Source organism: Rhinolophus sinicus, chromosome 11, assembly GCF_057876585.1.
Source record: "Rhinolophus sinicus isolate RSI-liver-muscle chromosome 11, RSI-T2T, whole genome shotgun sequence".
Taxonomy (NCBI): Eukaryota; Metazoa; Chordata; class Mammalia; order Chiroptera; family Rhinolophidae; genus Rhinolophus; species Rhinolophus sinicus.
In genome coordinates this window covers 10,085,058-10,107,567 of record NC_142511.1, presented here as the reverse complement: position 1 = coordinate 10,107,567, position 22,510 = coordinate 10,085,058, and the positions used below count along the sequence as shown (strand labels likewise).

Genomic DNA, 22,510 nt, shown 5'->3' with positions numbered 1-22,510 from the left:
TTCAAAGTTGCAAGCAAGTCTGTAAAACTTATATGCCCATCACCTAGCTTACCATTAACTTTTTACTATATCTGGTTTATCATTTATTTATTCATCCTCCCAGACTTTTACAACAGAGTTGAAATTATATTGCATATCAAATTTTATATCCTTATTAGAATACGTCCATATAAGTAGGTTCAAACTACAGTAGTTAAACTAAAACAGTAAACAAATTTATACTACATGCAAGAATATTCAACAAGTCATTAAGAGCAGTGATTTTCGTTTTGTTTTTTTTTAAAATTCAAATTTAAGGTTGAAAACAGAGATGATTAACTCAAATTCAAGAAGCAGGATGAGGTTTTTAAACATTTACCACATCCCTTTTCCAACATTTTATATTAAACTGCAAAACAGGATCTTTAAAAATGACAGCATTGACCATGCCCACAGGCAGACTTCTATGCATGTAAACATGGCTTTACTTACTTTGTGAGGATTGCCAAAATGATTCTGGATACTGACTTGATCTGCTGCTTTTATCTAAAAAGTGAGAAAGAAATATAGTACGATATAAAGCATTAACTTTTTTAACGCACATTAACTTTTTTAACGTACATTTTCAAGAGAAAAATGAGTAATCAAAAGAGCAAAAGGATTCAGATAAACGCCAAGGAATTCAACACTTGGGTGCATACTTTCAAAAACATTTCTAAAGAGTCATGTCGTATCTAAAAAATTAACTAATTCTCTGTCTTTCCCCTGACCAGTTTTTAAAACATATATGTATATACAAAATATAGAACATGGCATGAAGGGAAAATTTCGAAAGTTTATAATAATGGATCTTCTTGAAATCATTAATGTCAATGTTTTGCCTTATATTTCTCTTGCAAGCGGTCAACGCATTATGTATTTTAGTCTACTTTTCTTAACGATTTTTTCATATAAAAGTGGATTTATAACTAAATCTGTTCAAAACCAACCAGATTGCTATTTTGGAAACAGAAACATCTGACCCAGGTATGGTGGCTAAATATTTTTGATAATGTATTCCTATTACTAAAATAATTTTGAGCATCAATCTCCAAAACCTATTACTTTCTAACATTATTTATATGCATTACTGACGTATTAATGTGTTGTGTATATCATAAAACACACAAAAAAAGACAGACATTTTAAATGGATGAAAAAAAAAATACATGAAAATTTCTTCCTGCACTCCAGTGGATCTTCTTGTACCTCTTCGGTGCTAACTGTCCCCGAAGATAATCTGGGAAGCTCAGTATTCTTTTTAATATGCCTCATGTCTTTGCTCTTTACCTAGTTTTCTTCTGCATGTGGGTATGTATGCTTCAATAAGAGTTTATTAGAGTTCTGAAGGGATCACAGAGGCTGGGGTTTATGTAGTTTCAAAGAGCTATACGCTGGTAGCAATGGCATCAAACTATTGGCACATGAATGGTTTTATTAGTCTCTAATTAAGTGTACACATGAATGCTAATAACAGCACTTAATTTGAGTGTTTACTATGTGCGTGTACTTTCTAAGTGCTTTGCACATATAAATTAATTTAACTTCACAACAATCCAGATGAGGAAACTGAGGAATACAGAAGTTAAGCAATTGCCTGAGGGCACAAACCTAGTAGTAGAGGAGTGAAACCCAGGGATTCTGGCTCCAGAGCCCATGTTCTTAACCACTATGCTAGAGTGTTGCATATCTCCTTTGGGATTTCTGTATCAAGAAAGAATGGGGGGAAATGAGGAAGGGTGGGAAATATATAGAATACCAAATGCCCATAGAACAGCGTATGAGCCTCTTTTTAAAGTGGAATGATTACGTAAAACTCAGAAATTACAGAAATTCTCAAAAGATGGTGAGGAGAAAGTAGAGATTTACTCTTCCACGGGACTAAAATATAAAATTACAGATTTGATCAACACTCTTTTAAGCCACAAAGTCCCATCTTTTTTCCTTGAATAAACTTAAACACAAACTCCCATGAATAATCGGAAACTGTTATTGATAACTTGGTTGAATTCGAATAACTACCAGAGATACAAAGTTACCTAAGTACATTAAAACTTCCCAAAAGCTAACTAATACTCCTGATAGCGGTGTGAGTACAAATGCCAATGTGATCAGTTTCCCTCTAAAAATTTTTTAAAAACTACAAATAACTCTTCTGGTGAGCACAAAAATATCATATTCTTAAATATCAAAGCAGATTAAAAAGTTATTTGTTTAAATATTACATGACATTACATTACTGATCCGATGTACACATGGAATCAGTAATTTTAATAAATATTAAAAAGTGTACTTTAAAAATACTTTTAATGAAATACTTTGAAGTATTTTTTTTTTAAAGCAAATTCACAGAATACCTTTATATTTTAACTAAAATACAGCTCCTAAAGATAAGAGTCATGTATATAAAGCAATGTTACCTTCAGACTCAACAGAATCCCCGGATCTGACCTTAACAGAAGTAACCTCACTGTTGGGGTTATCTTGGTCATCTTCTTCAGTGTCCCCTAAAAAGAAGTAAAGGATACACCAGTATAGTCTTTATTCTAATCTCTAAAGATCTGGGCTAAAAACAAACAAGCAACTCAACATTAAGATGAAGCCTTTTTTCTAATCAGATCTAGAATTGTTCTTTATTTTGTTTACTATTCTGAGTCACAAAATTTTAAATACACTAAAACTGATCTCATTTATTTTATGTTCTCTGAGGCATATAATTATATTCCAAATATTCAGAGTAATATTTATATGGTTATATATTCTGAGGCTTTAATATACAGTCAAAAAAATGAGCATTAAATAGTGGAAAAATTTTATCTTATTGGGGGGAATTACATATAGTTAGTGTACAAATTCAGACAATACTGGTATATGCATGCATGTGTGTCTGCATTTGTGTGTGTTTAAGGAGACGGTATGGATATATACACACCCATACACAAACATTTCAGTATGCAGGTAACTAATTTCAGATTGTGCTGGGCTTAAAAATGGACTAAATTGTACTGTACTATTCAAACATAGACTAGTCATGAGAATTTGGAAAACTGATTGTTTTAATACCATAATCAAAGGCCAGCACATGTCAGAAACTGAAGACATTAGCTTTGCTGAAAATTAACTCCGACAAAAGCTAGCAACACTCATTCTATACTATTTTACCTGCCCATTTAACAGTTCAGACAAGCATGAATTCTTTTCCTGATGAGAAAGACACTATTTTCTGTTCTCTTAAGTACCTGTTAAAATTTCTTCTAACATTAACAGAAAAAGATTCAGAATATACGGCGTGACATTTTAAAAAGAAAATACCTTCTTCAGAGAAGTTGACCTTCTGTTGGACACTGGTGGCTTCTAGAAGAGAAAAGCATACATGTTGTATATAACATCAAAAGCTAAAGCTTGGGAATAAATAAGAGCATCTAAATTAAGGAAAGTGAACATAAAGACACACCAACTAAATTTTTTTTCTGTTAAATCATAAAACAATCTATTAGTTCCCTCTACGTTATTTCAGGAATAAGTCTTGATACAAAGAAAAGAATCAAAAAGAAAGTTTATTTTTCCTTCACCCACAAGTCTGTTTGTACTCTAAAACGTAACCTGGGTTTAATAAACATTAAATTCTATGGTAGTAAATATTTCAGTCCCAATAGGTGCTAGTTTTCAAAAAAACCCTTCACGTCTGTTATCTGATTCCCATAACGTCGTAAAGGAATACACTCATAGGTTAAGGCTCAAAGGTATAAAGTGACTTGTCTAAGGGTGTCGGGACTAACAAGTGCTACAGAAAGGACTTGAACACAGGCTCTTCCGGTTTCCAGTCAACTGCCCTTTTACCACTCCATTAGTTTGGTTCATAATAGGACACTGTAAGCACTCAATAATTTTTTTTTAAATTAAGGCTATTTTTTTTAAAGCAGTGTAAGGTTCACAGTAAAACTGAGCAGAAAGGAGAGAGATTTCCCATATGCCCCTGCCCCACACATAATGTCCTCATTATCACATCCCCCTCCCCCGAGTGGTATGTTTGTGACAACTGATGACTCTACATTAATACATCACAGTCATCCAAAGACCGTAATTTACATTATGGTTCACTCTTGGTGTTGCACATTCTATGGCTTTAGACAAATGACAGGTATCCATCATTATGGTATCTACAAAGTATTTTCACTGCCCTAAAACTCCTCTTTGCTTCACCTATTCATCCCTCCCCATCTACCAAAACCCTTGGCAACCACTGATATTTATTTCTATCTCTACAGTTTTGCCTTTTCCAGCATGTTTTGTAGTGAAATGATAGTTTGTATCCTTTTCAGATTGGCTTCTTTCACTGAGTAATACGCATTTAAGATTTCTCCATGTCTTTTCATGGCTTGATAACTCATTTTTCTTTTCAGCACTGAATAATATTCCGTTATCTGGATGTACCACAGTCTATTTATCCATTCATCTATTGAAAGACATGTTGGTTGCTTCCAAGTTTGGGCAATTATGAATAAAGCTGCTAAACATCTGTGTGCAGGTTTTTGTGTGGACCTGTTCTCAACTCTTTGGGGTAAATATCAAGGAGTGTGATTGCTGGATCGTATGGTAAAATGAAGACTATGTTTAGTTTTATAAGAAACCGTAAAACCATCTTCAAACTGGTTGTACCCTTTTGCATTCCCACCAGCAATGAATAAGAGTTCCTGTTGCTCCACATCCTCGCTAGCATTTGGTGTTGTCACTGTTCTGCATTTTGGCCATTCTAATAGGTGTGCAGCGGTGTCTCATTGTTGTTTTAAACTGCATTTCCCTGATGACATACGATGTAAGGCATCTTTTCATCTTATATGGATTTTTGACATCTGTATATCTTCATTGCTGAGGTGTCTGTTAAGTTCTCAGGCCCATTTTTAAATCAAACCGTTTCCTTATTGTTGAGTTTTAAGAGTTCTTTGTATATTTTGGATAATAGTCCTTTTAACAGAAGTGTCTTTTGCAGAGCAGAAGTTTTCAATTTTAATGAAGCTCACCTCACCAATCATTTCTTTTATGGCTCGTGCCTTTGGTTTATATCTAAAAAGGCATCATCATACCCAAGGTCATCTAGGTTTTTCTCCTACGTTATCTTCTGGTAGTTTTATAGTTTCGTGTTTACATTTAGATCTGTGATCCATTTTGAGTTAATTTTTGTTAAATGTGTAAGGTCTGTGTCTAGATTTTTTTTTTGCATATGGATGTCCAGTAGTTCCAGTACCATATGTTGAAAAGACTCTTTGTGCCATTATATTGCCTTTGCTCCTTTATCAAAGGTCAGTTGACTACGTGTGGATCTATTTATGGGCTCTTTATTCTGTTCCATTTGGTATTCTTTTGCCAGTACCACACTGTCTTGATTACTGTGTCTGTACAGTAAGTCTTGAGGTTGGGTACTGTCCTCCTATTTTGTTCTTCATGTTTTCAATATTGTGTTGGCTATTCTGGTTCTTTTGTCTTTCCATACGAACCTCAGAACTAGTCTAACATCCAGAAAATAATTTGTTGAGATTTTGATTGGGATTGCATTGAGTCTATACATAAAGTTGGGAAGAAATGACATCTTGACAATATTGAGTCTTCCTATCCATGAACATGAAATGAAATACCTCCCCATTTAGTTCTTTGATTTCATTCATCAGTTTTGTAGTTTTTCTCATATAGATCTTTTACATATTTTATTAATTCATATGTAAGTATTTCATTTGGGGGATACAGATGATAACTGGATTGTTTTTAATTTCAAACTTCTCTTGTTCATTGTTGATGCACAGAAAAAGTGATGACTTTTTTATATTAACCTTATACTTTGCAACCTTGCTATAATTGGTTATTAGTTTCAGCAGTTTTTTGGTCCATTTTCTGGTACTTTCTACGTAGATGATCGTGTCATCTGTGAACAAAGACAGTTGTATTTCTTCTTTCTCAGTCTGTATACCTTCTATTTCCTTTTCATGTCTTATTGCATTAGGTATAATAGAACTTCCAGAACAATGGAGAAAAGAAATGGTGAACGAAGACATCCTTGTCTTGTACCTGATGTTAGAAAAGCTTTCAGTTTCTTACCATTAAGTATGATGTTAAATGTAGGTTTTTTTGTAGATAGTCTTTATAAAGTGGAGAGAGGTCCCCTCTATTCCTAGTTTACTAAAAGTTTTTTATAATGAATGAGTGTTAAGAGTCTGTCAAGTGCTTTTTCTGTATCTACTGATACGACGATGTGATTTTTCTTTAGTTCACTGATGTTATACATTATATACCATCTGGTAACTGATTTCAAAAAAAATTTTGGGTACTTTTTAGGGATTCGATATTTTCTAGTATTTAGGTCAGTCACTGACTTAAAGAAAGTGATTAAAAGTAAATGTTTAATGAATGGATTTTAGGATCACAGAATAAAATCCTTTGTAGAGACTTTTGCTAATATTTCTCATACTATGATAAAAATTATAAGAAATTAAGAAAAATCGCCTGAAATTAGTGCTTAATAATTAGATTTCATGTAAGGTTTTAAAAATTCCGTCTATTTTCATCTTTTTTACCTAAGCTGCAAAGACTGTGCAGATAGTATTTCAATACAATCGGATGATGAATTAGCAGCATGTATGACTATGTAAGTTTTCATTTCATTTCCCTCTTTTGTTATTCAGCTTCCTTTGTTTTGAACCTCTTGGCTGCTACATGCACAAGCTTAAAACACACACACACACACACACACACACACACACACACATACATTTCTTCACTACGCTTATGCAGAAGCCTTTTGAGAAATTAAAATTCTATTTGGAGCAATAATAACCTTAACTAAAAAATGTTATTTTAGGAAATTATAAAAGCTGTGACTTTAATATATAGACACATGGCAATAATGGAATGTGCTGCTAACAATCTCAACCAATTTAGGAAAAGGCACTTTTCAGAAGTCCTAGGTCTTTTTTGTTGCAAGAATAGACCACTTACAACTATCTCTTCTAGTGGAGATGACTAACTTTTAAGACTTTCTATTCACTTTGTTTTGCTTGACTGAAGATTTTAAGGAAAATACAAAGTTCCACATATATTTCTACTACTTTATAGACTTTCTTATTCCTAGAGGTTTGTGGAATATGTTGGTGTGAGGAGTCAAGGGCACTCAGGCAAAGATAAGCTTTGCTCACTTTGTGTTTTGTCTGGGGATAAAGATATGAAGATTTCATAAATGACACTATTATGCATTCTCAAAGAGAAGGCGAGATAGAATACAGAAGTCATGTATCTCCTGTCTTCTTGTGCTGTCAGTACAACCTAGCAGGTAGTGTTATAATAAATCTATGTTCGGGGAAGTATGTAACTCTCTGAATTTACTTTTAGAACAAATAAATGATAATTTGGGTGATTTGCTGTCTTTATTCCTGTCATTGGTATGAATCAGGGGCTGGTAAACTTTTTTCATAAAGGGTTAGACAATAAATATTTTAGATTTTGTGAGCCACATAAGTTCTCTGCATTCATATATACATTATGATTAAACACATATTCATGTATATAAAATATTAATGTGAAATATATAGATATTTCACAAAATGCAAAGATCTTTTTAGCTGATAGGCTGCACAAAACAGGACTGCAGATCAGATTTTACTCAGAGGCTGTAGTTTACTGACCCCTGGTATAGATACCTTTAAAAATGGTACCTTTAAGACTATTCAATGCGAACAATACTTTTGAGAACAGTCAGAGTGGGGCAGCAGGAAGAAGAGAGTAAAGAATAGTTTGGGGATACCATTAGTATTCAAGCTCCATGAATAGCTATTTGATCTATTCCATTCTCCATACTAATCTCATAGAAATTTCCTTTAAACTGGAAAGCACTTGTTTTAAGTTAGTTTTTATTATAAAGTACATATAAAAAATGATTTCTAACTCTAGCACAGAAAGTAAAAGTTCTCTTCCAATTAAGAGTTTGACTTAAAAACATTTTTTTAAAGGTTTTTAAATAGAGCACTTGAGAAACTCTGGTGGGTAGGAGTACACGATAGCTGTATGCTGCAAGGATAGTTTTCAGTACCCAGACACTATAGAGTCTGAAGCAGCTAAAGAATTAGCCTGAGCTTAAGTGAAAGATGAATTTAAAAGAAGCTGCAACTATTTATAAAGAAAAATGAAGCTTCCCTCACTTGACTCATCTCCAAATTTAGAAAAGAACTGTAACTTAAAACTAAGTCCAACCACAATCAATGTAGGTTCACTTAAAGCCACAGATCTTGGTATCTCATGTCCTACACCAAGGCAAACACTGAAAAGAATTTAAACCAGTTCAACAAACATGGCCAAGGACACTGGACTTACTATGAAAAAACATCTCAAATTCACTCGCTAACTCAAGGAAAAACCTTAATTAGTAAGTTGATATCTACTTTCTCTCAATAGTGTGAATTTAACAAAGGCTAATAAAAACTAAAGTGTATTTGTTACTACATGCCCTTACATGAATTTAAACAATTGTATAACGAAATCCATTAATTTCAGATAGAATAAAAACTAAACCTATTTAAAAAGGTCGTGGTCATAGGGACAGTGTCCCACATGCCAAGATAACGAACTAAGTAATATTCTCAAGCCAGTGACCAAACGAGTGTACTTGTGTATTGTACTCATAATCAGAACCTTCAAAGAGAACCTATAAGAATTAGAAACAAACAAACTTAATTCACTCATTTTAGTATTTCCATTTGTTTTATATGCCAAATCTGCAAGAGATAGCAAAGCAAGATTGAGGTTAAAAGGAAATGCATCATATGGTTCTTTACCACAGGTTCATCATCAAAACCTTAACCGATCTTTATCATTGTGATATCTGATAGTCACCTATCAAAAAAACAACAACAAATCAACCTACTTCTTTCTTACAGGGAATGATGGAGGAGTAGAAACCTAATGTGAAGACAAATAAGCTTCCTTTTTAGTTCTCACAATAAAGCATCCTATGGGCCAATCAACTCTGAAAATGAAATAGAAGTAGACTGCGTGAAATGACTCTACTAGTTTTCTTTCATAGTCATGAAATCAATTTAAGGGCGATACTTTTTAAAAATTGTAGTCAGAAGGAAATGTAATTGAGGCAGGGAAATTTTATAGCCCTAAGCCACAAAACCTTAGTCTCAATTTTTTTTTTTTTTAATTAACCTTATGCTGGGAAGAATAAAAAGTCCTTGACTCGAGTTTAAAATCATCCTGCTAACAGAAAGAATCACAGCAACATATGAAAAACACCTCTTAAAAGGAATGAGGAAGTCCTTTACACATCTGGAAAGATGTTACAATATATGTTAAGTAAAAATAAAAACAATACGGCTGTGCAGAAAAGGGTACTTATTGGGCTCAAATTTGTGTTAAAAAGGGAGGAAAAGATCATTTAAACATGGGTTTCCTCTATGGTTATCTCTATAAACTATCTCTGAAAGAATACATAAGAAACTGACAACTTTGGCTGCCTCTTAGGAGACTGGATGGGTAAAGGATAGAAGGAGCAGGGAGAGTTTTCATTGTATATTTATAGTAATTTTTGAACTTTGAACCATATGAATACATGTACTATTTAAAAATAAAATTTTATAAAAAATGTTTATAAAAAAGTTAAACCAACAGACAAAACAATCTCTTACCAGATCTCGGACTTCTTAGAGGGGGTCTACACAGGCCGATTACAGGATCTTCACCCATCACTACTATGGGAAGAGAAAACATTAAAAAAGATATTAAAAATGTCCAATATACTAGACTTACTATATAATCATCTATTTATTCAACAAAGTTTTTCTGAGCTTTCCATTACGCTAAGTATAATATACAAGTGAACTAGAAACAAATTTCCTGTCATAAAAAATTTATGGACTTGATGGAAAAATAGGTCATTTTTCTCAGCAGACCGTATCTGCACAAAAGGAAAGAAATCCAACTAAAACTCTTCTAAATTTCTCAATTAAGAACTAAATTCTGATGTTGTATACCTGAAACTAATATAATGCTGCGTCGTCAACTGTAGTTGAAATTTTTTTTTTAATTTACAAAGAACCAAAAGAACAAAATTCCATTTGTAGCATATATTCTTTGTGGATCATTTATAGCATATTTTAATTTCAGGGTTAACTTCCTGAGCGTTAATACACTCCCTCCAAGATTTTAATCTTGTGTTTGGGACATGCAAATTCTACTTTTAAATAAAATGTTAATGCTAGCCAGGGTTTGTTTCAGACTATGGCTCACGCCATAGTGTTAACGGGGAAGCTAATCTCACTAAATAAAATGTTAATGTTAGCCTAGAAATCCAGGGTGTGTTTTCACAAAGAGCCTCACATAACATAACGTAAAACCTAATACATATCTAAATTTGGATTATAATATGGTTTATTTCAATTGTCTCTATAAAAAAGCTTTGTTTGGTTCTGCATGAGAACTGCAAAAACCACAGTGAACTGGCTATCACATTCCATTGAATGCCTACATTTGTTTTTACAAAACTGACTTAACTCGATTTCCCCTTTACAGTTTCTACAAGAGAAATCCTGAAGGGACAGTCATTTACTTGTTCAAAAAATACATATTGAGCATGTTTTTATGCATCTTAAAGAAGATGTAGAAAAGCAATTAAATTGATTTTGTGTAGCTCAAAAAGGCAAAACGAAGATCAACAAGAAAAAGTTACAGCAAAGTAGCTTTCAGTTAATATTAAAAACAAACCAAAAAACCCAAATTATTGTCATCTCCAAAACAGAACAGATAGCGTAGTGAGGGAATGCTTTGCATATAACTGAAGATGCTCAAGCAATTCATGAATGGATGTTGACAAAGGGACGCCTGCACAGAAACTCTGAAGATTTAGGGATAACTTCCCTAAGTTTTATAGCTCCAAGATTTTATGAAGTATCTATCTCAAGTTGTTAGCATTTCACATATCAGATATTAGGAACTTATATAAGTAGCTTTAAAAATAAACCTTGTACATGCCTGCTACTCCCATTATTACAACTACCTTCCTTATTTTCTCCTCTGAATTCCCATACTTTTTAGGTTTAATTAAAAGCTAAAACTCAATCTACTGACATCAATTACTATTTCAGTTCCCATATTTTCATTTACGAAGCATTTCCTGTATACTCTACTATGTATATAGCCCTATGTAAAATACTTGAGGGAGACAGAGTACCATGGTGAGAGAGTTAAGATTGAAATAACAAGCACCCTTCTCTTTTAGTAGCTATCTCCTCCTCGTGTCTGTTTTTGCTCATCACTGCACCCCCAGCGTCTAGCATGGGGACTGGCATAAAATAGGTGCTCAATAACTATCTGGAAAATGAATGAAGGCGGTAAGTACAGCAGCCAAAAAAATCAAATGCTCATGACAAAATGGTCGGCATTCAAAAATATTTATCTATGATTATTTAGCTAGAAACAACAAATAGTAAAATGAAAATTTCCTAATACAGTTTTAGATTATAAAATTAGTTTCGTGATTTCCAGAAAGGAATGACTCTGGCCATTAAAAAAAAATATCTATATAGCTATATCGATATATATCTATATATCTGAATGAACAACCTAATGGCTATTTTAATTTGAAAATAATTCAATTCTGGAATTTCAAACAATGAGAAGAGTACATTATATTCCTATTCTAAACTAATACAAACAGCATTTTTCATGACTTCCACAAACAGGATGACAATGATATAGTTGTCTTTACTAGATTGTTTTAGAAAGTGACCCCTTAGTTTGTATCTTTATCCCTAAAGGCATCTTTGGGTCAATTTCTCTGGGACCACACCAGTGGTCCTATATACAATTATAGCACTGTTTTGAATACCAAATTAAACTGAAAGTCCAAGATTTTATAAGGAAGAGCAACGGCCCATCCTTAAACTTTTACTTAAAGCAGTCCTCCATCAAAGAGTGACTTATTTAAATAACTCCTCTGTTCGATAGACTTTACAAGCACTTATTTAGTAATTCCGCAAACTCTTTCTCCTTTCATTAAGAGGCATGACAAGGGAGCATGCCAAATGCTAGATATAAAAAGATTTTTTTTAAAGCACCTTTTAGAGTAAGAAATCATATAGGTAAAAACCTGAGGTTCAAGGTGGATGGGTAAATCAACCAAGATCCAGTGCTCTTTCCACATGTTATGCAGACATGCACCTCATTATCAGTCCTTAAATACAGGCCTCATGTGAACCCCAAAAGACTGTTCAAGATGTTCTACTACATAATAGTTTCACAAGGGTCTATATAGGCTGGTGCTCAACCGTCTTCACTACATCAATTTACTCAACTCCGTAGTTTTTATAAATTTAATTTAGATTTTAAAAATGAGAAATTTTTGTTTCTGCAGGTATAAGAGACGTGCAATTAAATCTACTGTAAATAAAATTTCAATAATATACTTTTTCTAAATACCTGGAAAATCTGATTATAGCACCTATTACTCACAGTGTTTTTCTAAGACAGTTTAACATAAAGGACGCTCAAAGAATTAAGCATAAAGGGTGTGTTTATTTGGAACTGAACTTGAACGAGATACATATACTTCATAAATTGAGAACAGTTCAAACTGTAAAGCATACTCTTATTAGAAACAATGGATAAGGAAAGAAGGCAAGATTTGGGTTAAAAAAAAGAAGCTAGGGATGATTAGTTTCAATAGCTAGAATCATTTATTGTTGTGGGACTTTCCTAAATATCAAACAAAGCAAACTGATAATGAATGGACCTAAAAACTGAAAAATGCTAAGCAGTAATAACTGAGTGAATACTTTCCCCTGACTTTCAAAATAGTTAAAATAGTTTTTAAAACTTAAGTTGACTATCAAATGTAGCCTACTTCCATGTTACATTGATACTAAGATGCAAATATTTTTACACTTTAACATCTCTGAAATTGGGATGCATCATGCAATCTATGACATGTTACGTTTAATTAGCAGTATTTCTTCCTTCTAGGCAGTACATAAAACAATGATGGTGTATCTTACAACTGATGACATCTTATGTAGTATCAAACTGACAAGATAGTATCAAACTGACAAGATTAACCATATTGTGTCATGATTTTACTACGCACACCATTGCATCCATTTTAAATGAAAGGTAGTGTGACATAGTCATTCATTCAACATTTAACCTATTGAGTAGCTAATTATTACATGGGAGAGTGAAAGTGAGGTATCTGGGGAAAATGAAAGAGGTCTAAAGAAGACAAACCTGGGTCTGAATTTTGGCTCAGTCGTATACTGTGTAATCTTAGTGAACATTCTTAGCTACTCTGAGCTCACTTTCTCATCTATAAAACAGGTGTACTGGGGCGGACGGATGGCTCAGTTGGTTAGAGCGCGAGCTCTTAACAAGGTTGCCGGTTCAATTCCTGCATGGGATGGTGGGCTGCGCCCCCTGCAACTAAAGATTGAAAACGACGACTGGACTTGGAGCTGAGCTGCACCCTCCACAACTAGATTGAAGGACAACTACTTGGAGCTGATGGGCCCTGGAGAAACACACTGTCCCCCAATATTTCCCAATAAAATTAAAAAACAACAACAAAAACAGGTGTATCTATTGTGCATATGTGAATGAATTAACATATACAAAGTGGGTGGTACTTAGGAGGTTCTCATGTATGCAACCTGTCTTTTCTTGACACATTGCTTAATTCAATAGACACCTATAAAGAACATTCACTGAAACTCTGAATGAGGTATGACTTGGGACCCCTGATTAAACAGGCTATCATGTGTATATTAAAGTTGGCAGATAAGGAAAAAAACCTAAATCATTCTTCTTACCTGGAATCTCTTGTGCTCTCCTGATAGTTTTCTTTGAGACTGTTTGGCTTAAAACAGTTTGCGAAGATGGTTCATCCTCTGAAGAATGAATATGACAAATGTCAAAAACAGAACATATGATCTAGGTAAGAGATTATGCATATTAATAGCAACATATAAGCAAAAATGCAAGTAATTCATTTCTTTAGAAATGTGAAATTAGGTTTACCAAAACTTATAAATTTAACTAGTTAGAAATACTCTTAAGACAAAAATAAACTGTCCATCACTGATGCTTTACAACAAAAGTATCTATTACTTTAGAAAATTTAAAAGATGAGCTGGAGCGTCATAAATGATGCAGAAGAGTGAAAAATATTTAGATCGTTATAGTTACAATAGAGTGTTAAAAAATTAACTTACACAACTGCACTAGGCTCTGTGCAAGAGTCAATACAATTTAACATATACTTATTTAAATAAAAATATGTGCGAAATAGTCTTCCAGATATTGAAGGAAATTAACATAAGTACTAAAGTGCAACATAGTCCTTCAAATATATTTGGTAGGATTTTTGTTTTCAGGAACTTTATAATCTTAAGAGAGCGATAAAACTAACGTGTGGCTAAACTGTCTTGAGTGATTACACCCTACAGTAACTTACATATTTTTAACATAAAGTTTCCAAAATCAGCACATCTTCAAATGTGTCAGCAGGTAAACGTGCAGCCTATTACGCTGCTCTACACTGAAAATCCGTGTCTTCTTCATATCCATCAATGGTGTACCTAACTATGTAATCCCACTGTGATTCAAACCCCCTGATTTTTACCTCACAGGTGCCTTACCTGGGGCTAACATGAAACTTCACTGGTGACTCAGCGTTAGATAGCGGTTGGGTGCAAGGTGGGAGAGGATGAATTAAGGGAGTTGGTTCAGCTGTGACTCACCTAAACTATACATTCATTTTGTCAGCACCCTTTCCGCCCATGTGGATGAAAACTAAAAAAAAGTATTGCTTTGTCAGGCTAGTACTTTACCACTGAGGTTACACGTAGAGCCCCCAACGTGGCAAATTTTTGGCAGAGACCACCACAGTCGAGAAAGAGCGTTCAGTGCTCAAGTTTTTCAGACATTGGGGGCTTCAAGTTCGGGATACCTGACTTACCCCTTTTCGGTGTATGTACTTGAGTGGGGTCTCAAGTCAATTTACCAACTATGTTAGCCCACAAAACGCTCACCCACAAAATTTCCCTCCCACGTGGATAGTGATGGGAAAACACTGGAAGGTCATCTCAGAACCGTTCATTCTCAGCTGGGGACTTTTGGCCTCTGAGTATAAAAGGAGGAAATGGAAGTGGCTTTGATAGAAACAGCCGCAGGACAGAGAAAACCGAAATGAAACCGACCCCGGAGTCACTCGGTGTCCCGCCTGCCCCGCCTAACTCGCCGTCCCCTCGTGAAGGACCGCAGAAAGGCAATCCTGACACTCCTGAACTGATGCCCAGGGATGAGCAGAGATCCCCGACTCTGCTCACTGCTCCGCACGACTGACTGCCTTTCCACTCCTCCCGCCTGTGCTTCTTTCCCTCCAGCGGGAGGGGGCCCACCCAGCCCCGGCCGGTAAGAGCTCCGCGGAGACGCCCACCAGCCTCCGAGGCGTGTACACACACCGCGCCCGCCCGCCCGCCGCGCTCGCTCGCTCCTGAGCTTGCGGCTGAGCTGTTACCTCCGTCAGCCTCACCTTCAGAGGAATGAGAGTCCCGTAATCCTCTCCGGGTGGAAACCGGTGACGGCTGTAGCGGAGACTGCTGTGAGGGCTGCTGCCGGAGGCGAGCAGCACTTCGCGTCTTCATCTCCCCGGCTTCTTGGAGTCGCGGCTGCCTCCGCTGCTGAGACCGAAGGTAGTAGGCGCTTCCTCTCACTTCCTTTTTCGCAGAATCAGGCCGGAACTCTTCTAGTCGGATTCGTGTTCTCACCGGGGACTTTTCTTTGGCCCCCCGAGGCTCGAAGTCGCCGTACACTTCTGGCGGCTCCTCGGAGAACCTCACTTCCCGCCGGCCGTGGCGCGACGGCGAAGTTCCGTACGCAGGCGCGTCGCTGCTGCCGCCATTTTGAGGGGCGAGCCGACGCCTTCCCTCTCGGATGGGGGCCCTGGGTGTGACGTACCTTCCCCAGCCTTCCATCACCCGCCGCCCCTCGCCCGCCATAGTTGTTGACGTAGCTTGAGTCGATAGCGAAGATGGCTTTGACGAGTCTAGAATCTCCTGCCGTTGGTGACGACGGCTTATCCGGGTGATGAGCGGTGGTCGCGGTGGTCAGGGAGGTAGTTGAGAGTCGCCGGGGCTGCCACCTGCGTCGTCGCTGCTGTGTTGCAATCCCGCCTCTGGGCCCATGGTGTGTCCGAGGGCTATGGGAGAGGCAGTGCCTGTGCTGGGTCAGCTGCTTGTGGGGTCACTCCCGCCTCTTGGCCCAAGGCACCAAAGAGGAGGAGAAGAGGGAGGAGGACGTCGCTGTCCTCGGCCTTGGGGGAGAGGGAGGGGACGACAGAGAAGGGACAACTGGCTTGGCAAATTGCGTGCCCCAAACCCAGCTGCTCGTGGCAACTGTTGCCCGCACGCAGGTGACGCCAGAGCTGGCTCCCAATACCGAGTCTCTGGAAAGGCGGAGTGAGCCGGGGGTGGAGAAGTTTCAGTCCCCAGCCCCAGGCTGTTGCGCAGTTTTTCTGGAACCTTTTTGATCCCCTGCTACCTTAGCCGTGCCTGGGAATGTCTCTAGCAGGAGTGATGATTGATAAAGATAACATTTGTGTCATCTTTTCATGGAGAAAATTTTGATCTCGAGCTCCGTATGAAAGCAGTTACCCTGTTTTAAATTTTAAGTCACCTGTTGAGAGTGTACAAAATCGGAACTACCGGCATACTCGGGTGGATTCCCATTTGCAAAATACACGCATAGCAAACGTCTTATTCCTGGCTTTTGAGCTTTGTGAAAGTTCTATTCCAGTAGCACTGGAGTGAAAGTTTATTAGTGCTTCATGGACAGAGGGAAATGAACAAATGCGCAGATTAAAGACAGCTGTAATTTTAACTGTGGTCCGTTATTTTTACTTTGATGCTGGACCTGACTGGATACACTGCGTTTGATTTACAGTTTCCTGCGTTTATTTTACTGAATAAGAAAGTGTGAATAAGCACTATTTGTTTCACCTCCAAATACCATATTTACAGATGTGGATAATCGGCAACCAAATTTAGACACACTGAGGGAAGACATTAAGTTAGTATAAAGTCTGAATAATTATTGACACAAAGATTAATGATACCTTCAACTATGCACACTTTCATGGAGGATTTTTTTATAATTGATTTTAGTAAAGAGATTTTTAAAATTGTGATGATACGAATTAAAGTGAATGACTGAAAATTTTGAAGATATTTAATTGTTTATGCTTTCAAGTATTTTAAATCACCTTAGAAGGCATTTGAGTAACTCATTTGCTCAAACTGGGCACAAGTTTTGATTTAATGAAATGTTAAGATGTACTATGTTTTCACTAATATATTTGGCCATATAGTATTTGGCCACAGACACAAGGAATTACATACTTTAGAGAATCACTTAGGTTTTAGCCTGTTAGTTTAGCTTTGTTTGGTATATAAAATATAGCCAAAGAAACTGGAGGAACAGTGACAAGGGAGATACTACTTTTAAAAAAAGTTTTTTAAGGGAAAACTAAAGGCATATTCTCCCTTGTCAGCCTGGGTTAGATAGTATATTTGGAAAATTTGTGGGACTTACTTTCTGATAAAATGTTGAAAAGTACTGGTACTTGCTTAATACCTGGCTTTTATTTGTTTTAAGCCATGCTTTATAAGGTGCTTATTATATTACTCATTAACGTATGATAGTAAAAGTTCTGTAATGTAATTAAGGGATATAAAACTATAGTATTAATGTACAAAGTTCATATTATGAACTTTAGTGTATGTATTAAAAGCCTCTTTAAAACATTTATCAGAACAGGTGACTATAGAAACTTGGATATAGACTTGTAAACTTAAGTTTGGGGGACATATTAAAAAAGAAAGGTCACCCCAATAAATTTAATAAAATTAAAAAAAGAGAAAGGACAAGAGGTTCTACATATTATTGACTCACCAGTCCATGTGTAATAATACATAATCCTAGCTCCGTCATATTTGCCTCCCACACCTAGCAACTTTACAAATACCAACGTGCATCACAAAAAGCTGAGGCAAAGCTAAACTCTAGTCAAACCAGATATTCTGCTGTAAATGTTTTCCAAACTGCAGGGGTGTCCAAAAGAGGTGACACTGCAGAGACTGTAGATTCACAGCCAGTATTATAAGGGAATTGCTGGGCCACCAATACCAAGTGGAAGCATGAGCTCTGGGTGTTAGACAATTCCTCTGGGAATTTGAGATATGTAGAGTAATTCAGTGAATCAAAGGAGAAGACGGGTAAGAGAAGAAATGATTATAACGAAGAATTATAACACTCATTCACATATTTATTAAACATCTATGTTGGCACAGAATAGGTGTTTAATAAATATATGGATTAAATTAATGAGTTTTTAAAAATTATTTAAAAAAAATTTTTTTAAATGAGTATTCTTTATCCCTAGGGAATTTGCCATGTATTAGAGGAGACATATACAAACAATTATAATTCAGATTAAATGACTGGCAATATACCTAGCTGTTCTAGGTCTCAAAAATCTAGTGTTCTTGACACTAGATTTCAAAATAAAGCAGCTATTTTAAATGAAACATTTTATTTTAAAATCATTTTGTATATGAGTTTTTTAGGGTAAGCAGAAATCCAGTTATATACACTGAGGAGTCATTTATCAACCCATTGTACACGGTAGATATTTTTGTGCTCAGATAAGCAAGTAACTTTGGGGTTATATCCTAGTAGAAAGCAACAATGTTATTTTTTTGAAACTATATATTTTAAAATTTTTCTGTTATACTTTTCATTTTCTGAATTTTCTACAATGAGCATGTATTTATAATAAAAATACTAATTTCTTTGAAGGAGGAAATAGTCAAGTGTCATAAACTATTTAACTTCCTATTCCTTAAAGTGAGATATTAAAACACTTCAAAAATACAGATAAATGCTTTTTTCACAGTATATAGACAGTGCCCAAATAAAAGGTTTAAGAGGAACTTTGTACTTGGAAAGGCTATATTAAACTATAATGAAGTATTATGAAAATTTTTCTTTAACTCATTCATGCCAGAAATAGCATTCCTTATGCATAGTACATTTCTCAGCTATTCCTATCTTTTAAGAATCTGTTGAGAAGAGAATAGTAAAAAACGACAAAATAATAAATATACCAATGCATGATTACATAGCACAAACCTGAGAGACAAGTGGCCCACGTATTCAGTAATGGGGTAATCAAGATAGAGTATGGATTAGGCAAAAGATTATTATAGGAGAGATTTATTTTCAGAATTAAAACATTTTGGTATTTATTTCAGAGGAATAAATTGTTGTAAAGATGAACCCCTACATGCCTGATTAATTACAGCTGGAATTAAACACATGAAATTTTGGCATAGAGCAGGTAAGGAAGTGCTTCTTTTCATTCCTTTGAAATTTAAGAAATTACTACTTTTAAAAGTGATTTAGCTAGGTGCCATGTGGTATCCTGGATTGGACTCTGAAAAGAAAAGAGATTAGTGGAAAAACAGGTGAAATCTGAATGAAGTCCGGAGTTCAGTTAATAGTAATATATCAAACGTGTTGGTTTCTTAGTTTTGACAAATAGTCTATAGGAATATAAGATGTCAACATTAGGGGAAACTGGGTGAGGAGTACGGTAGTATATGAGATCTCTTATTTTTGCATCTTTTATGAAAATCTAAAATTATTCAAAATAAGTTAATTTTTAAAAGTGATTCATAATTATCTTGGTACATTTTAAACAAATATAAGATTTATCATTTATTGGCCACATTGATATAGTATTCATATTTGCAAAAGGACTTAGCTTATGAAATTAATCAAGTGATGTCCAGACTCCTTTCTTCTGTTAAATACATTTTTAGTCTAAACTAAAAGTGAAGTTTTGTAAAAATTCTTTATATGCTATAAAATCATATAGAAATGGAATGTTACATTTATTTATTTGTAACTGTAAATTAGTGACTGGAAGAAGTTCACATTTTAAAATAAAAATGTCTCTTTTCCAAATAGAATGGCATACTTATAAATTCCAGCAATTTGACATAAAAAGTGTACTGACTTTTCTCAGTACACTTAAACTTTTCAGATAAAATACATAAATATAGGAAGAAGTCAACATGTTGTTTTTAATAAGGAAATAATGATTAAAATATTAGGAGGAAGGGAATGAAAGACATAGTAGTTGGTTCCATTTATTCCCCATTCTCACAAGTGATAGACAAAATATTTTGAAGACTGTTGATACAAATGAAACTGGCTAGCTGGAAATGTTATACTGAAATTAAGAAAATTTAAACCCAGTATAATATTCTTCCACTTATTCTTTGTTGAGTTAGAAATTGTAGTCAGTTACTAAACAGTATCTAAGAATGTTCATAAGTCTTGTGACTTCTACCAAAAGAGGAAGATTGAGAGGGGAAGGTACCAAAAACCACTGTTAAATGAAGAATCATTAATCCAATAAATATTTGAGCCTCTGCTATGCACTAGCCAGACCCTGTTTTAGGTGCTGGGGATACAGCAATGAAAGAACAGTCCAAAAGACAACCCTCCATGCTTTCTTGGAATTTATATTCTATAGGAGTCAGATAAAAATCAAAATAAGTAAAATAGGGTGTTAGGGTGTTTTGGAGAAAAAAAAAAAGAGGAAAGGGGAAGTTCGATTTATGTGTGTAGGTTTCTTTTATGTTGTCTTGAATTGGTGTAGGTCAGGAACAGGAATTTCAGATTTACAGTTGGCCCTTCAACAGGACCGGGTGGGTGGTGTTAGGGGCCCTGACCCCAGCCCAGTGGAAAAACTCAACTATTGTCTTCCCCCATATGCATGGGAGATTGGTGAAGGACTCCTGCGAAAATCCAAATCTGCCCATGCAGGAGTCCCTTACATGAAATGGTATAGAGCAGGGGTGTCCAAACTGCGGCCTGCGATCCATTTTTAATTGGCCAGCAGCAAATTCCAAAAATATATTTAGTTTACTTAAATAAACCAGGTGAGGCAATACCTACTTCACCTCTAGTGAGTGGCCCGGCTGTTTGTGTATTTATCGCATGTGGCCCTTAGTAAAAAACTTAAAAAAAAGTTTGGACACCCCTTGTATAGAGCAATGCAAACAGTGGGTCCTCTGCACCCGCGGATTCCCAACAGTGGATGGAAAGTCCAGTTTTCCATCTGTGGTTGGTTGAATGTAGTAAGGAGGCCAAACTTGGGGTTTGGAGGGCAGACTGTATATTTATTGGAAAAAAAAACCCACATGTCGGTGGACCCACACAGTTCAAACTCGTGTTCTAGTCAACTATACTTGACCTTGCCCTAAATTAGTGTTCTTGGGTAAATTGCTTTCAATCTCTCAGTTTTCACATTTTCTACTATCATTTAGCAGACACCAATACTACATTAGCACTTATGAGGTATGTAGTGTGACATGTCTCCATTGGACACGACCAAACTGTGATTTGAGGACACGCACCTCGTAATGGCAGAGACTGGGTCCAAATCATGTCTGACGTGCTGGCTGTTATCAGTGGGTGGTGCCTCTCGCTGTGTCGGCTCCATGGGTTCTTCCAGACTATGAATTTTAGATCATTATAAGGGTTAGTTAGGGTCGACTGGCAGGGATGCCTGCCTTCCCGGTCACGTAACAGCGCGAGAACGCGGGGACATCCGCACTTCTGTTGCGCACATTCACCACAGCCTGGCGCTGGCGGCCTGCTGGGCAGTGGCGAGAGCGGGGAAGAAGGGGGGGCGGGGGGCGTTGCAGACTCGAGGGGAGGGGCAGGGCGACTACCAGTCCCAGCATTCCGCGGGCGCCTCCCCTCCCGGCGGAGATCGCTGTCACGTGGGCAGGGACCGGGCGACATTCTGTTCGGCCGCGTCCGAGGGGTGCTGCCCGGCCGTCGTCTGGACCAGACCACCCGAAGGGCTCCCCTGACATTGACTGTTGACGATTTAAAACTCCGATAGAATCTGTAAGTACATAAAACGTGTACACAACTTTTCCATGTTTTAATATTTGATCGAATATCTTCTTTTGAAAGATCTTTGAGAAACGAACCCTCCCCACCCCCACCTGCCTACTGCAACAACCTTAAACAGAGCAGGTAGGGGGTATAGTTTTGTTTTGGAGTAGATAAAGAGGCACAGAATCTTCTAAACATTAAATAGGATGAGGTGGAAATAAATGTTTGATTTGGACTTGGAGACAAGAAGCAGAATTCCTCAAAGGCTCAAAATGGAAACGGGAAATCTACCTGTGCAGGGGGCGATTACTTCCTTTACTGAACCGCGCCTAACAGGAGCATCGTTTGTCATCTTAATCCTTATTAGACAGTAGCCCCCCCACCCCATTCCCCTTTTTGTAGCCTTCATGGTGCTAAAAAGGGCAAAGTTTGAAGTTTTAGTAAGACTCCACAATTACCCTTTTGCTTACTATTATTATATGTC

General features: G+C 36.3%; 1 protein-coding gene and 1 long non-coding RNA gene across 4 annotated transcripts in view; both read right to left on the bottom strand.

Moving 5' to 3' along the window:
* TOR1AIP1 (torsin 1A interacting protein 1) overlaps positions 1-17,412 on the bottom strand; it is a 29,891-nt gene extending 12,479 nt beyond the window's left edge. Inside the window, exons 1-6 of one of the 3 annotated variants that reach the window (XM_074322195.2) lie at positions 15,584-17,412; positions 13,860-13,937; positions 9,690-9,752; positions 3,331-3,372; positions 2,439-2,525; positions 472-525 (exon numbers count right to left, since the gene is read on the bottom strand). In XM_074322195.2, the coding sequence (XP_074178296.2) occupies positions 472-525; positions 2,439-2,525; positions 3,331-3,372; positions 9,690-9,752; positions 13,860-13,937; positions 15,584-16,049 (790 nt within the window). In that variant the 5' untranslated portion in view covers positions 16,050-17,412. The remainder of the gene's footprint in view (positions 1-471; positions 526-2,438; positions 2,526-3,330; positions 3,373-9,689; positions 9,753-13,859; positions 13,938-15,583) is intronic. The other 2 variants (XM_019732718.3, XM_019732638.3) reach the window with 2 other exon arrangements.
* A 1,895-nt stretch (positions 17,413-19,307) lies between these two features.
* Positions 19,308-21,804, bottom strand: LOC148756616 (uncharacterized). Its single transcript, XR_016022743.1, has 2 exons — positions 21,537-21,804; positions 19,308-19,543 (listed from the first exon to the last, which is right to left on the bottom strand). It is a non-coding gene; the product is annotated as an uncharacterized LOC148756616 (long non-coding RNA).
* Positions 21,805-22,510: the final 706 nt, after the last annotated feature.